This window comes from Erigeron canadensis, chromosome 2 (genome assembly GCF_010389155.1).
Source record: "Erigeron canadensis isolate Cc75 chromosome 2, C_canadensis_v1, whole genome shotgun sequence".
NCBI lineage: Eukaryota > Viridiplantae > Streptophyta > Magnoliopsida > Asterales > Asteraceae > Erigeron > Erigeron canadensis.
This window is the reverse complement of record NC_057762.1, coordinates 9,739,044-9,756,540: the sequence shown is the minus strand read 5'-3', so window position 1 is coordinate 9,756,540 and position 17,497 is coordinate 9,739,044. Positions and strand designations below refer to the sequence as shown.

Below are 17,497 nucleotides of genomic sequence, written 5' to 3'. Positions count from 1 at the left end.
GTTTTGTTCACTCGATGTATGCTACCGAGTTACTCTAGACGACTTTATACTCTAGTCATCTTCTCGAGCTAACTTCTGATACTATCTTCAGTAACAACAATTTTTTTTCCAGTGAGCAAATGTGAAACTGTAACTCAATGTCTAACTTCAATCCCAAACACAATTCAATGGATGGCCTGTACTGGTTAACATTGAACGGTTTTTTGTTAGATTGTGATTGAAATTGAAGTGAATATTGGAGATCAATGGTGGTTCTGATACCATGTAAAAGTGAAGAGTTATGTCATTGATCTCAAAGATAAAAATAATACAATCAGTATATTTATAGATATAGGTTACAAACTAATTATTCAGTCCTCTAAGTATATACATATATACCAAATAAGAAAATAATAAACTAGAAAGAAAATGATGAATGATGAAATTTTCATTAAACAAATAAATGAGCCATCTTTGGGCTTAAATACAAAGAGAAATAAATACATTATGAGCTAAGTCTACCTACTGTCAACTAATGATGATAAACACCCTACAAAATATAAAATACATAACTCTATACCCCCCCCCCTCAAGATGGCTCAAGATGGAGGATAAGATTGTGACATCCCCAGCTTGAACAACAACTGGTGAAACTGATTGAAAGGTAACACCTTGGTAAGGACGTCAGCAAGTTGGTTTTGTGTTGGTAAGTAACTAAGTTGGATCAAACCTTCCATGACCTTTTCACGCGAGAAATAGCAATCAATTTCAATATGCTTTGTTCGTTCATGGAAGATAGGATTCTTGGCAATATGCAACGCAGATTGATTATCACAATAAAGGGTGACACGTTTTAAACCAGAAACAACCAACTCTTCTACTAGACGAATCAACCAAGTAAGTTCAGCAGATGTAACAACCATTGCGCGATATTCAACTTCAAAGGATGAAAGTGAAATAGTAGACTGTTTTTTAGATTTCCAACTAATTAGAGATCCGTCGAATAGAATGACATAGCCAGTGACTGATCGGCGAGAAATAGGGCATATGCTGCAATCAGAATCTGAGTAAAGCATGAAGACTCAAGTTTGTTGAACCGTTGAGTAAAATACCTTGACCGCTGGTGACCTTTAAGTATCTTAACAAATGATGAACATCGTCCAGGTGAATCTGTTGTGGGTTTTGCATGAATTGACTTAAAGTCTAAACCACAAAAGACAAGTCTGGACGTGTGTGTAATAATTGTGACTTTGACCGTTTGCCTGCATGTACAATTTAAATAATTATTGAGTTGGGCAATATAGTTCAAGTGCAATTTGGAGTTCATTTAAGTGCAATCTGTTCATATAGATCAATTTATCGTTCAATTCGGGACTTATGTACTAGTCAAGGTCGTTAGTCGTGCTAATCAGTGCTTACAATTTGAAAACATATAAACCGACTAGTAAATGAAAAATGAATCTTATCCATGGGTTATACCCAACCCATGAACCAACCATATCCCCATCCCACCAAATCTTCTTCCATTCATTTCCACCAACCAATTCTTATCTCTATCTCTCTTTACCTAGAATGCAAGGACAAAAACCCTTACACTCCCTCTCCCTCTAAATTCATCCCTCATTTATTTCAAATCATTTAAGATTTATGTTAGATTCATCATCCTCATCATCTCCTTAACAACATATCAAGAATTGAAGTCCTCTTATGCAAGAAATCTTCTAAAATGGCTTAAAAATTCGGACTTAGCTCTTGGTACAAGTTTTTGTAAGTACTTCTTAACTTAAGTTCATTTCACTGTAATGTATAATCTGATTTTAAGCACAATTGAACAAGTCTTGGTTGATTTTTATGTCAAAAACAGTTTTGGGTTGAAACTAGGGTTTCATTAGGGTTTGGGTTGATTATGAACGAATTTGAGCAAGAATAAGTGTTATGGAGTGTAATTATGTAGTGGGTTTTGTCTTTCTATGTGCAAGAATGAGTTTTGAAGTGGATTCAAGTCATAGTGAAGTCTAAATCGAGTTTTGGTGTTCTTGGGTTAGCCATGGCCGAATCTAGGCATGGAAAATGATATTTTGATGCAATGATTGAAAGATATATTGTGTTCAAATGGTTTAAACAATGTTCGTTAAGTCCTAAACTGAGTATTTAAACTTTAAAAATCGATTAAGGTACCAAAATTGGGTGTTTGGAAGTGTCAAAATCGTGTTTGGGGCTTGTTTGTGCAGATCTGCAGGCCTTAACGCCCGTTAAGGTATTAACGGCTGTTAGGCTGTTGTTTCTGTAACTGCCGTTAGTAACTGAAGGCGTGTAACGCCCGTTACTTTTGTAACTCCCGTTAGGGACTGATTTTGATAACATTTTTAAACGGCTCTAACTTTCAAACCGTAACTCCGTTTTTAACTTATGACCTATCGTTGGAATCGTATGAGAGTCTACTTTCTTAAGATATTATCCATTTTGGCTGAATTCTTCTGCATTTCTAAAATGTTGGGTCAAATTGTTATAGTTCATGCTCAGGAGAGTCATTAAGGTGTTTGTAGGATTTTGGCTTGAGTTAAACTTACTTAACCAACTTGTGTAGGGTTATAGAGTTGAATTTGATGATATTATGATATATGTTGATAGGTTGTGGACATGTGACGGTTGTTGGACATTTATAGCTCGATATTATCTTGTCGTTTTGCTTGGAAACCAAGGTGAGTTTTGTAGCTCCCTACTCAATTGAGATTCGGGCTGAAATGTGTGCAGCTTTTGTGTGTTGACTTGTTTGAGTGTGCAATTATATGTTTGCGTTGATTTATGACATAGTTCAACTGTGCATACGCTTGATTTTCTTTATTGATGACGTGACTTGATTAAGCATATGTTGAGTGTCTTGGCTGATGACATTATGAAGGACAAGAGGATAATTGAGGGACAATGTGTGCTATGCATGAAAACATAGGACTTGTTAGAATAATTGTTGATATCATTATTACTTGTTCTTTCTTACTATGCGTACTCCAAATATCTTGATGTAGTTCATTATGGGAATATAAGTATGAGGGTCACTGATGTACATGGTTGTTATGAGGACATTTGTAATTTACATGTTGTGAGACGGTTTTGTCGATGTGCAATCATGTGATTTGTTGTATGGTTATTGTTTATGTATGTTGAGTTGTTTTAGGTTAGTTGTGTATATATGGAGGACGGTAATACCTTTGAAAGGTTGGAGATGTGGTGGGAAGGCTGCGGGTGACCCTATATATAAGCATCAAAGGCCTTTCAAAAGTAGTATCGTACAAAGTATATACACATGGTGTTATTGGTTAACTGAGTACAATGAGATGCATGATGTGCAGTTGGGTACAATGAAGTACATTACGTGCAAATGGGTACAATGAAGTACATTACGTACAATTGAGTACAATGAGATAGATTACGTGCAATTGAGTACAATGGGTACATAACGTGCAATTAAGTACATTGGGTACAAGCGTGCAATCTTAGACCATGCTTGATGTTAATTATGTATTGGTTGACATCGATACGTGTTCTTGTTCCTCCTTTCCTACGAACTCACCAACCTAGTGTTGACTTTGCTTAGTACACTTTTCAGGTATTCAGGAGAATCCAAGATGTGTCGGTTGATTGATGCTTGTGATAGAGCTTGGGTTTCATTTGCCCTTAATTTGCATTATGCATTATCTACTTGTTTGTTGATGTTGGATTCACCGAATCCCCTTTATTTCATATAGTTCATGTTCTACGATAATCCCATGCATACGCTATATCTTTTCAGTAATATTTCGAGCCTAACTCGGGGTGTTACAGTGTGTGAGTCAAAAAATTAAGCTTACCTATCAATGATCGGTAAGTAGACTGGTCTTTTACATAAGGGCTACAAGGGTTAGAAAACTTCATATTTTGAGGAAGAGGAGTAACAACTGGTTTAGCATCCAAGAAACCTGTTTCAGCAAGCAATTCTTGAGTAAACTTCCTTTGAGTCAGATTGATCCCATCGTCAGGACAATGAACCTCCAAGCCTAGAACAAAATTCAGAAAACCCAAGTCTTTAATGGTGAATTGCTGATGTAGAAAATCCTTGAGTTGAGAAACAGAAGTAGAATCTGAACTGGTAACAAAGATGTCATCAACATACACTGCTACAAAATTCATTTGACCATTAATAGTCATGAGAAAAAGACTATAATCATTCTTGGACTGTGTGAAACCTTGATCTTGAAGTGCTAAAGAAAGCTTCTGAAACCATTGTCGACTTGCTTGTTAGAGACCATAAAAAGATTTTCGAAGTTGACAAACTTTGTTTTCAGGATTAGGAATACCAAGAGGCATTTTCATATAAACCTCTTCATAAAGATTACCATGAAGAAAAGCATTGTTGACATCCATTTGATGTATTTTCCAATGCTTAGAAGTAGCAATGGCAATAATACTACGAACAATTGCCATTTTGACAACAGGAGAAAAAGTATCAAAATAATCAACGCCCTCACGTTGATGGTTACCCAGTTACCCTGAACGACCAATATGCCTTTGAAACGTTCAAATAAACCATCAGATTTGAGTTTAACCTTGTAAACCCAACGATTACCCAATGCTTTCTTGCCGGGAGGAAGATCACACACTTCCCAATTGCCATTAGCTTGAAGAGCATTAATTTCTTTATTCATAGCTTGTACCCAATCAGGATCTTTGGAAGCCTGATTATAAGATCTAGGTTCAGTGAAAATGCTTGATGTGAAACTAGCAAACTAGAGAAAGAAACCAAATTAGGTTTTCGAAGTGCAGAAGCTTCGAAACCATTGTCGACTTGCTTGTTTGAGACCATAGAGAGATTTTTGAAGTCGACAAACTTTGTTTTCAAGCTTAGGAATATCAAGAGGCATCTTCATATAAACCTCTTCATCAAAATTACCATGAAGAAAAGCACTGTTGACATCCATCTGATGTATTTTCCAATGCTTAGAAGTAGCAATGGCAAGAAAACTGCGAATAGTTGTCATTTGACAACAGGAGAAAAAGTATCAAAATAATCAACGCCCTCCCGTTGATGGTTACCCACTTACCCTGAACGACCAATCTGCCTTTGAAACATTCCAATGAACCATCAGATTTGAGTTTAACCTTGTAAACCCAACGATTACTCAATGCTTTCTTGTCGGGAGGAAGATCACATACTTCCCAAGTGCCATTAGCTTGAAGAGCATTAATTTCTTTATTCATAGCTTTTACCCAATCAGGATCTTTGGAAGCCTCATTATAAGATCTAGGTTCAGTGAAAGTGCTAACATGAACTGAAAGGGCTTGATGTGAAACTGGAAAACTAGAGAAAGAAACCAAATTACACCAGTGTTTGGGAATGGTAGATTTGGGACAGACAAAATTTTTTAGATGAGCAGGTTGCACGGGAATTCGCTTAAAGCGAAGAACGGGAACTGGCTCAGCATTAGTTTGACTGAGTGGTGCAGAAGTAACAGGTTCAGAAGTAACAGGCGCGGAAGCATTTACAGAATCTGAAGTATTTCAAGCAGGATTATCTTAAAAAACGAGTGCAGAAAGTTCATCTTGTAAAGGGGTGTTATCGGGAATTTATGGCGAAACTGAATCAGATGGTAAAATAGAGGTAGTGTTTTTAGGGACAAAATTATGAGAAGGGTCCTCAAGTGGTAATGGAAATATGATTGTGTCGGGATGCTTTGGTAAATAGTGAAAAGGAATGTGTTGTTCATAAAAACAACATCACCGCTATAAATGATTTAACGTGTTTGAAGGTTAAGACACTTGTAGGCTTTCTTACCAAAAGGATATCCTAAGAAAGCACATGGGATAGAACGAGACTCAAATTTAAGCCTGACATGTTGAAGGGTAGAAACATAGCATAGGCAACCGAAAGAGCGAATGTGTTCATAGGAAGGCACTTCGTTTGTTAACATCTCATAGGGTGACTTGTTGTGTAGAACTGACAAGGGAAAGCGGTTAATCAAATACGAAGCAGTCAGAATACAATCTCCCCAATATGAAATTGGCAGGTTGGCCTAGAAGAAAAGAGCTTGTGTAGTTTCAAGAAGGTGTTTGTGTTTACGCTAAACTACACCATTCTCTTGTGGTGTGGCATTACATGAAGTTTGATGTATGGTTCCCTTCTTTGAATAGAATTCATTTTCTTTCGTATCTTTGAATTCAATTCCGTTGTCTGTTCGAATGTTTTTAATGGTCGTCTTAAAATGGTTCTCAATATAAGCAATGATACCAACAAGAGTTTGAAAAGCAACACTCTTAGTGGCAAGTATATGTGTCTAAGTGTACCAAGAAAAATCATCAACGATGGTTAGGAAATACCTAAAACCATTATGAGTAGGTCTTGAATAAGGACCCATATATCAACATGAATTAGTTCGAATATGGCAGATGTTTTGATAAAACTAGAATGGAATGAAAGTCTGTTCATTTGTGCTTTTGGGCAAGTAGTACAAATATTTGAAGGAACCAAAGAAGAGCACTGCAAAGAATTAATACATTTGATTTGATCAAAAGGCAAATGCCCGAGACGACAATGCCAAAGTTGAGCTGAACACTTAGTGTTGGAAGCAGTAAGAGAGTGAAGTGGATTTGACCTTGTCAGAAGGTGCTACAAAGTATAACCCATGCTGAACGTTCCCAAGAACAAGAGGTTGTTGCATCGTAGGAATATTAAGAACACAACAAGCAGTAGTAAATGTGATGGAAGCATTATACTGATGTAAGACTTTGTACACATACAGAAGATTGAATTGAAAGTCCTGAACATGAAACACATTTTTGAGAATGACATGTTCATTTAGACGAACATAACCAATGTGATGAACTCTTGCCTTTTGGCCATTCGGCATTTCAATATAACATGGTTTAGCAAGAACTGTGTATTCAAGAAACATGTGAAGATCTGGTGTCATGTAATCAGTAGCACCACTATCAACAACCCAACTCTTTTTCAAACAAAATGGAACAAAACATAATCGTTTACTAGCTAGATAAGATGTAGATAAATCTACTCATGTGCCAGTCCTAGGAGTCAAATTATGTTGTGACATCATAGTAATTAATATACGCTTCTGCTCTTGATTAAATACCGGAGCAGAAAAAGAAATAGTTTTCGTAGCAGTGGGTGATGTATCCACTGCGGGTACAGAAACACTTGGTGTATCTTTCTTTTCATGATTATTGGGATGAACTTTGAAACATCTTTCAATGTAGTGACCCCAAATACGACAATTTGTATAGAAAAATATTGATTTCTTCCCATTGGGAGCTATGACAAATAGAACCCCTTCATTATTAACCAAAACTTTGTACCAACTATGAAGCCATTGTGCATGATCCGACATATTTGAAAGAAGTCTTGACCAAAGTGAAAGCTATTAAGCTATTGAAAAGAATTGCAATGGAAGTTGATATCACCAATTTTTACAAAAGAATTGCGTAACCAATTTTTACAAAAGAATTGCGTAACAGATTTATAAGAATTAAATTCAATCAATTTGAGTTCAATAGATTAATTTCAATGAAATTAAGTTCAACGAAATAACCACATAGAAACTAACTTTACTGAAAGTAAGTTCAAAGAGAATAATGTCAATAAAGGAATAAGGTCGATGAAATTTAGGAATTAAGTTCAAAGAAAATAAGGTGAATGAGGAGAATAAAGTTGATAAAAATAACTTCAATGGAATTAAAGTCAATGAAAACAACTTCAATTGAGGTAACGTGATGAATATAATAGAAATTAAGCTCAATGAAAATTAAGTCCAAAGAAAATTATGTCATAGGAAATCGAGGTCGAAGAGAATTAAGTCCAAAGAAAACTAACTTCAATGAAACTGAATTTCAATGAAATAGGAGGGCTTCGTGATGGCAGCTATGGAAAATAATGAATTGGATCGGATGAAATTGGGATGCTAAAGAATCAAACAAGAATTAATATTGAATGAATAGTTTTTGAAATTGATCAATGTGAATTAGGTGAATGAACAAAATATATCAAGAAGTTGGCGGCTAGGAATCAAGTGACGGCTAGGATTGAAGAAAATAATTGAAGAATGGACAGTGGCAACTTAAATCAAATGGATATATCAATTACATGAAAACTAGTAAGCAAGATGCAAATGGAAATTGAGAATTACCATACCCACCGACCTTCTCTACCAACTTGATTAATAATCTAATGGAACGAACGAAAATGAAAGTGGATCGAACAAATGAATAAATGCAACAACGAATTGAAGATCAAAACTAGAATATGAATCGAAGGATTGAATAATGATTGATATTGAAAATGGATTAGAAAAATGGCTCTGATACCATGAGAAAATAATAAACTAGAAAGAAATTGATGAATGATGAAATTTTCATTAACTAAAAAAATGAGCCATCTTTGGGCTTAAATACAAAAAGAAATAAATACATTACGAGCTAAGTCTACCTACTATCAACTAATGACGATAAACACCCTACAAAATATAAAATACATAACTCTACATACACATTATGTTGGGCAGTCGTAGGCTATTTATAGTCTTATTTCTTTGAATGAAGATATAGCTTTTGGCACTTTTTACTCTTTACAAAAGTTTTCATCATCTTTTCTTTGCATTATAATATTCATACGTAAATTTGTGAATGTGTAAAGGGTTCTGATCCTAATTAAAAGAAACATACATAACTTATCACATGTATCTAATCTGGACCGGGGAGGATTGCATTGTGCTCGGGCCTCCAAAAATGCATTGATTGAAAAAAATCGCTTTTGGCCTTGTCATGGTAGGTCATCTTCATAATTCGCTTATCAATAGGCATGGTTACTTTGAAACCTTTAGCAACCATAGTTCATTTTAAACAGATTCGTTTGTTTTCATCCGTTTCTTTATATTGTAAAATGATATTTACTCTTAAGTTTTTTCATTTTTCCTTTTTTATTTTCCATTTATTACTTTAATATATTTTTTTTCATTTTTCATTTTCGACTTATTATTTTATTTTTCGTTTTTGGAGGCACTTGAATGGAACAATATATATTCACTCTATATTGTTTCTGACATTTGATTTAAGTACTCTTGTTGTTGTTGCATTTGATATATTATATACTTTCGTTGTATTCATCTTCAAAATTTTTAAGTCAGGGAAGAACTATTTATTAACTTTATCAATATCTATTTTTCTTAATAAAGGAGCTATCCTTTTCTTTTCTTTTTTTTTTTTTTTTGAAAAAAGTCACTCGATGTAATTCATTAAATTATATATTTCTATTTAGATACCTATAATATGCGACCACGCAACTTTCACCCACTCCACCCTAATAATCAATCGGTAATAGAGAGGCATGGATTTACATATTATCTTTATGTGGGATGTGGATTTACACCCAACATTATATTTACATGTCAAATGATGATATTGCCCTGCATGTGATGGCTACGTGAAAACTTGACGATACTTGTTAACAGTTCAGTTAAAAAAAGACCAATCTTGAAAAAATTTATCAAAATAAAGATCCTCATTGCAATGATATTTGAAAAAGACCGTCATTACAGAAGTGTATAAATCACATGGAACAATTTTACAATTAACTCTTTAATAAATTTAATGTCTCTACCCGAATGACATAGCTCGTGTCATGATATAATTATTTAAGTAGTCAATATTGATATTTGCCGTATTCAAGTCATTGCATATCGAACATTCGTTGGACTTTCTAGGAAACTTGTTTGAAGTCTCTCTCTAGGAAAGTGCATAGGAAATAACCCTCCTTGGTCCTTTATAAAATGGACTTCTACTGGTTGGCCTATAATGTAGATAACCGGTTCAAATTCGAAATTTAAATCTTTTTGGACCAAGCTTTATAACCTCTTTTTATAAATCAATGTTCCTTCTACCCCCAAAACAAGGAGACATGTCTTACCGTTCTGTTGGAGGTAGTCATTCAGAGTTATTATTAAACACTTTGAAAACAAGATACCCTTGTTTTCATGACCCTTTAACTGCTGCCGCTGAAGATGATGATTATGATAGAAGATACTTGCCATCTCTTTGGGTTTTTGGACCCCGTCAAGTGGATGGTCCAGAATCCCCTCTACCCTCGAGTAAGTCCTTGATTGAAATTAGGATTTTTAATTTTTTTTTTCATCAATCTCTCATCTGCATCTTCATTATTTGTATTATTTGTATGGATACAATTAGTTATCAAATCTGGTGAAATAGATTAGACAAATTCCCAATTTTGTTCTTGTTATGTTTCAAGTGTTTTTATCGAAATGTAAATAGATTAGACAAATCCACGTCTCACATAAAAATAATATGTAAATCCATGCCTCTCTATTACCGATTGGTTATTAGGGTGGAGGAGTGGGTGAAAGTTGTGCGGTCGCATCGGCCCCGGCTGAAATACTGTCGTCGGGGGCGTAAATTTTGGTGTTTTGGTAGCAAGCTTCCTTAAGATAGTTAATATGAATAGTAGTAGGGGAAGGAGGGGGGAGACAATGTTTTCTAAGGGGACTGTGTTGTTGTTTGCCTAGTGTGTTTCGAAGAAGGAGAGAAACGGGTGGAGTTGTTGGCTACCTCAGCCTCCCTTTTAGGTATGTATAATATAATAATTGGGGGCCAAATTATTTATTTTTTAATGAAATATTTAAATTATTTTTCAAAAAAGAATAAAAAACATTGACACAGTATTGTTTAGTTTATTTAGAGGTGGGAAAGAAAAGAGAAGAGAGGGGAAAATTATAAATTACATTCTTAAGATTTTTTTTAGTGTGGAAAGGGAAGGAGTGGAAAGGATTAGGAGGGGGAGTGTAGTTGTTTTTTGCTTCAAAAGGGGGTGAAAGATGGATACCTTGTGTTTTGGGGGGAGATGAAAGATAGACTCTTTACTTGTTGGACATATATGTTGCCATGTTGGCATATATTGTTTGGCTAATATATGAACCTAATAACTGTAATCTTGATGACAATATTAGAGACTTCCTTTTTCGTCACTTTGATACATAAATACTAGACTTAGAAACACAGAGAGGGATCTCGTTCAGGCTACCCCTAAATCACATGTTCATTTCAAACTCTTCCTTATTTAAAATAACCACCTATTTTTACCCATAATCAAAGCTATGTACTGTTTTTTTTAATCAGTAGATAACTTAGTTTAAATTTGTAGGTTTCTCTAATATGATGTTCGATCAAAATATCATAGACCCCCACATGATAAGGGAAAAGATTACATCCGCACTCAAGGTTTTAAGATTCCGTGAGCGACGCGTGCTGGTTCAGTTTTGGTCGCCTGTTGCTGTCCGCAAGCGGTGGTTGCTAACGACTTGGGACCAACCTTTTGGTGTTGGTATGGCTGATGAAGGGCTTTACATGCACAGGTGCAAGTCTGAACTACGTGCAATTGTTGTGGATGGGGAGAGCAAAGAAGAATTAGGTCCACTAGGTCGTGTTTACAGCCAAAAATTGCTAGAATGGAGCATAGATATAAATGATGGCTATATTGATTTGCCAGTATTTCAGTCTAGCGGTGATTCATGCGTAGGCGTTCTTGAAATCATAACATCATCAAATTATGTTGATTATGCTTTTGAGGTTCAAGAAATCTCAAGAGCCCTAAAGGTTGATGCACTCTTAATATTACATATATACTTGATCTTTGCAATACTAGTGCTCAGAATGCACAATTGAACCTTTTGATATGATACATACAATTTGTTTATTCACTGGTTAGTTTTTTCCAACTTGGCAGGAACAGGATCTGAAGTCACCGATTGTGTTTGAAGATCCAAGCTTTCGTGTGAGTTGTGTTCCAAGTAACTGAATCTCTTTCCCTTACTCTGCGTTATGTATTCAAGGTGGCAATTTCTACTAGTTAGTTATGAATAGGTTATAGGTTTCGTGTTTTATCTTAACTGGGTCATATGAGTTAAGAGTGGAACGGGTCAAATGAGTTCGCTGAAGTCTATTTACAAGGCATACAAGCTCCAAAATCGTTCTAGTTCGGAATTTAGATTATACTTGGTTCACAAACCACTAAAAAAGATGACTCATAGAACCAATATGAGCCCTGTCATAAAAAAGAATTATGAATGGGTCAAATTGATTAAACACAATCAAATCTGATCTAGGTCCACCTCTTGTAATCACTCATAAAGACATAACTTTTCTTTGGAAAGTTGACCAAAACATGTACAGGTTTATCTATTTTGAACAGCATGCTTAATTTTAAAATGAAAACCACTATCAAGATGCATTTAAAGTTATTGGATTTGAAGAAACATAAAGAGAATTGAGGCTCCAATCCAATCCGATCAACTAACTCTACAAATTCCACTTCTAATGGTTATTCAATTGTAAGACATTTAACGATAATATTAAAGAAGGCCTTGGGTGTGGTTACTTTTAATTGGAAGTAAACAAAGTTTCTGGCTTTGCTACTCCAAGTTTACCAGATTGTGGTGGAATAACCACATAACAATAGTAGCCACATTTTTTAAAAGATTTGACACAAGTCGGCCTAACGGGCTATGCCCAGGAATATGGAGGGTTACATTTCCACCAAAAAGTGTACATGTGAACCTGGCCTTGCCCTTTCATGTGGTTCAAAAAATGACTCGACTTCACATTCTATCCAGTTTTCCCAAACCATCCACCCATATTGCCACCTCTTGTTTGTATGTGTATGCTTTTGTGGGCGTGGAGATCTCTATGTATATAATTATGGTCGGTCTATCTTTAAATGTTCAGGTTCTAGATGAAAGAAGGCAACGTGAACTGGATAGAATTTTCGACGCTATGAAGACGGTTTGTGACTCTCAATGTATACCTCTAGCACAAACATGGGCACTATCTGGATATAGTAGTTCTGTGGCTAGATCTGGAATTCTAGAGCAGAGCTGCAGTAGCTTTAATAAATGTTGTGTAGGGAAAGTCTGCATGTCATCTGCGGACCTGCCGTTTTATGTTCGTGACTTAAGCATGTGGGAATTTCGAGAAGTTTGCAGGGAGAGACACTTGCAAAAATCCCTAGGAGTTGCAGGGAGATCATTATCATCTCGTGGTACATGTTTTTGTGGAGATGTAACAGAACTCGATGAAGATGACTACCCTTTAGTTCCCTTTGCCCGCATCAATGGGTTGGCCAGCTGTTTAGCTATCTATATAAAGAGTCTTGAACTGAATGCTGAATATGTTATAGAGTTCTATTTACCAACAATCGGCACAAACGCATCAGGCGTACAAAGATTGATGGAAATAGTAAAGCAACAATTTAAAAATGCTTCTTGGATGCAAGTAAATGTCAAGTTTCCTCCCCAATATATTGGAAGAGTTCCTTTAGATTGGAACCTCGAGTCTCCACCTTCTCGTAAAACCTTATTGACTGGAAAGGGGAAGGTACAACCAAATTGGGAAATTATGGCAAAGGATGACGTGGAAAATAAGGCATCTAACTCTGGTGTGAGTGCTGCTCCGAGAATGGAGAAAGGGAGTGATGACTTTGGCAATAATGTTGGGAGCACACAAAGAATACAAAGTCATCTTTCCAAGGGATCAAAGAGAAAAAGGAAGAGATCTGAGAGTTTGTTTACTTCTAAGGAAATCAAGAAACACTTTGGGAAGACGATGGATGAAGCCGCAGCTGACCTTAAAGGTGATTTCATAGTCTGTAGGTGGTGTTCATATATTTGTGTGTGTTTTTTTTTTTTCATTCTCATATTTACTTTGTACATTGTATCTATGCAGTAAGCAGGTCTACATTAAAGCGCATTTGCAGGAATCTTGGTATACCGAGGTGGCCATATAGAAATGGTCCTGACATGAGTGATGCTCTTATGAAGATTGGTGAAACAGATGTAGTTGTGAATATGTCTGAAGGAGCAATTACCCCAGTTTTCGTGGCTTCCAATGAACCATTAGGCAATGATCTGGTCACACTTACCAAAAATGGTAAACAAACAACTCTGCTTAATGAGATGGAACCTACTAACATGATAATTAAAGTAACATATGATAAGAATACAATAAAGTTTCCATTCAACCATTTAGATGGATTAGTCAAGTTAAACGAGATGGTTGCAACAAGGTTTAAGCTGAGGCTTGGAAGCTTTGCACTCAAATATGTGGACAAAAATGGTGAGAACACATTGATCACTTATGATGAAGACTTAGCGGCAATATTGGATGCTTTTAGTTTTGCAGTCTCTAAGCCGGTGATTAAACTATATGTTCAGATGGTTTCTGATTAAAGCTCCAATTCTTAGACTTCTTTTGAATGCCTAGATGTTTTGTCTCAATGTTACAAAAGGCGAATGTTGGAGAAAAAGGCTGTCCTACATGCACTATGTATGAATTTTGTTTAATTCTCCAAACCCTGGTGCTTTCAAGGAAGATTTTTAAAGTTCAGATTCAGGGAGCAGAGTGTGAAGGAGTGAGTTCAGGGTTGATTGGTGAGGAGTAGAAGTTCAACGGAAAATACTCGAGACTCTCTTGTCCATGTTTGTACCTGAAGAGGTGAATAAGTTTTGTGTATTAATGCCATAATATCGTCTGTATATATGATTGAGACATTACTGGTTGCTTTGTGACATAAAATAAAACATGTTTTCTTGCAGTTTTGTGACAGCATCCAATGATGGCAGGACTTGTAAAAAAAAATGCAGCATCCTTAAGTCTTGTCACAAAGTATTACTGTATTAGCTGCTTTTTTTTTTTTTTTTTTTTTTTTTTTTTGTGTGTGTAGAGTGAGTCTCGATTTAGACGTGTTGCAACAGAGATTTTTTGGACCTCCAACCCCCTTCTCATGGAAAATTCCTTTGAGATGAGAACCCCAAGACTCGAATTTGAGACCTTGGGTAAACTCACCCCCGTTTAGTGTCACTAGGGTTTACGCTGGCCACTAGGGTTTACGACTGTATTAGCTAGTTACATTACATTAAACAGTTTGCATTTCCTTTCGTGTCATACTGTGGGGCGGTTCTTACTTGGGTCTAGAGGGCCCCCCGTACCCCCGTTTAGTGTCAAAAACATTAGATAGTACGGAGTACACGTTATTATGAACATGAAGAATAAGGCTGGCAATTTTGACAAGGAACCTGTTAACACGACACGACTGGTTTTTAACAGGTTTTGTGTTTGACCTTAACAGGTTTCGTGTCTTAACAGATCCGGACCTATTAAGACCTGTTAAGATTCGTGTTTTAACAGATCCGGACCTGTTAAGACCTATTAAGATTATACATATATATAAAATACTACGAATTGATATTATGATTTGATATATGATTTATATAAGGTAAATGTCCATGAACTTTTGTAATGTAAGGATTATTATTGCTATATAATAGTTGAGAATTGTAAGAATTTTTGTATCATTAAGGTTCTTTTTTTAATATTAGTGAAACGACTAGCCTCGGTAAATAAAAGAAATGAGAAATATTTTTTTTTTTACAGAATATACCCACTGCGCCGCAGTGGGTGGAGGCAACCCCCACTGCGCCGCAGTGGGAGCAAAGTGCACCCTGGACCCGAAATTTTCCACTGCACCGCAGTGGCCACCCGATTAGCAACCCAAAACTCATTTCAACACTTGATTAAATCTATGAACTTCCAATTTCAAAACCAAACTTCTTAAAACACATTTCAGAGATTTAGACTAGCATTTGACATGATTGTAAACATAATTACCATATCCATATGATCCACATTCATCTACATAACCATATGGGTTGATTACCCATTTTGACACTTTCCAAACCAAAATATACAAACTTACAAACTCAAAAGACCTTCACTTGACCATTTAAAGAAATGTACCATGAGCCAAAGCTAGGAGGGCTGTCTAAGTCTCTAATCAAAAGATTGTCATTATTCCGGAAATGGCCATATACCTTCAAGATCAACTAGTAACTTCAAAACAATGCTTCCAATCAACCAAACATAGTTCCTTCTTCCAGAACTACCTAAAACAAAATGGTAAACAACTGAAAGGTAATCGAATGCTTAATGAATATGCTTGCATATAATCATATAAACGAAGGAGGGCAAAGCACAAAGGATTGTTGCATATAGACTATGACACCCTCGTGTCATATCCATAATACTCACCTTTGTGTCAGGCATTACATGGATCCATATAAACAAATGATTACAATCACAAATCAAATATCACAATAACAATGCTCCACATGAGCCTATGGCCACCAATTTGGCCTGTAATCAAGCTCAACCATAAACATGGGACCAACGCCAAATCAATTACCACACATGGACACGACTCAACATCGTATGGTAATTGACCCGACGAATATACAAGGATATGCAAGTATACTCACCTCCTTCGCGACACAACAAACAAGTCAAGATAACCGCAATAGCAACAATTCAAGCTTTCTAAGCTTTCAACCTATCAACATATCATTATACTCATATAAGGCAATATTCACATTCCTAGCTATTTCAACATAGCTACTCTAACCTTTGACTAGCATTCCTACCCTCTAATCACCCCATTAAGTCATTGAGTTGCTTTCTTACAAAGTTCTCATATCAAATCAAGAAATCATTATCATCATCAATATTACATCAATTAACTAGCCAAATCATCATTTTCATAGTTAAAGTTTCATTACCAACATTCTCATTATAAACAATTATTTAATTTTAAATAAGCAACTCAATAACTAAAACATAATATACATGAATTTGGGGGAAATTCATACATAACTCATCTCTAGCAAAAACCCCCCAATTTACCCAAAACAAGAACCCTAATTCCTAGAAAAAAAGAAATTAGGTTAAGAAATCAATACCTCAAGGGATTCAAGACTAATTTAAGACTTTAAGTCACAAATTTCTCCTCCCCCTTTTCTCTTTGAATTTTCAGCCACCACCACCAATTTAACTCAAACCCTAACTTTTAATTCTTGAATGATATAAGATTGATATGATTCTTGGAGTACAAAGAAATTATACTTTGATTTATAGAAATAAGAAAAGAAGAAGAAGAAGAAGAAGATTTGAGAAGATGGGGGATTTGATAATGGAATGGTGACTAAGGGGGAAAAAGGATGGTTGGCACATCCTCAAATAAGTGCGACGCCCTTTTCTCAAAATTAATGGGTATTTTACCCGCTATCCACTAAAGATCCAACTAAATTAACCCCATATCCAAAAATAAAATACTAGGAACTTATTTTAATGTCAAAACTACAAAAAGGGTTAATTTATTACCTTAAAATTATTGGGGTGTTACAATTAGTCAAGAATTCTATAAAATATATGTTAACAGGTTTCTTAACAGGTGCACCTGTTAATTTTCGTGTCGTGTTCGTGTTTGAAAAAAATGACACGATTAATTAACAGGTCATGTTTGTGTTTTACCTTAACAGATTCGTATTTTAATAGGTTGTGTGACCTGTTATGCCAGCCTTAATGAAGAATTTTGAACTTCAAAATAAGAAAAAACCGGAGAACATGATGATGAATGTACACA

The 17,497-nt window shown here is 35.6% G+C and overlaps 1 protein-coding gene and 1 long non-coding RNA gene across 2 annotated transcripts; one reads left to right on the top strand and one right to left on the bottom strand.

The window, feature by feature from the left end:
* The first annotated feature begins 9,832 nt into the window (after positions 1-9,832).
* LOC122589127 (protein NLP6-like) lies at positions 9,833-14,617 on the top strand. Its single transcript, XM_043761372.1, has 5 exons — positions 9,833-10,106; positions 11,174-11,625; positions 11,756-11,803; positions 12,754-13,657; positions 13,750-14,617. The coding sequence occupies exons 1-5, from the start codon at positions 9,887-9,889 to the stop codon at positions 14,250-14,252; spliced, it is 2,127 nt and encodes a 708-aa protein (XP_043617307.1). The 5' UTR covers positions 9,833-9,886; the 3' UTR covers positions 14,253-14,617.
* Positions 14,618-15,592: 975 nt separating this feature from the next.
* Positions 15,593-16,966, bottom strand: LOC122586357. The gene is made up of 3 exons (XR_006321964.1): positions 16,815-16,966; positions 16,338-16,408; positions 15,593-15,965 (listed from the first exon to the last, which is right to left on the bottom strand). It is a non-coding gene; the product is annotated as an uncharacterized LOC122586357 (long non-coding RNA).
* Between the last annotated feature and the right edge of the window lie 531 nt (positions 16,967-17,497).

Coding starts and splice junctions, on each gene's coding strand:
- LOC122589127 (XM_043761372.1), top strand. CDS start 9,887: ATGTTCCTTCTACCCCCAAAACAAGGAGACATGTCTTACCGTTCTGTT. Junction 11,804..12,753: donor TTGAAGATCCAAGCTTTCGT/GTGAGTTGTGTT, acceptor TTAAATGTTCAG/GTTCTAGATGAAAGAAGGCA. Junction 13,658..13,749: donor AGCCGCAGCTGACCTTAAAG/GTGATTTCATAG, acceptor GTATCTATGCAG/TAAGCAGGTCTACATTAAAG.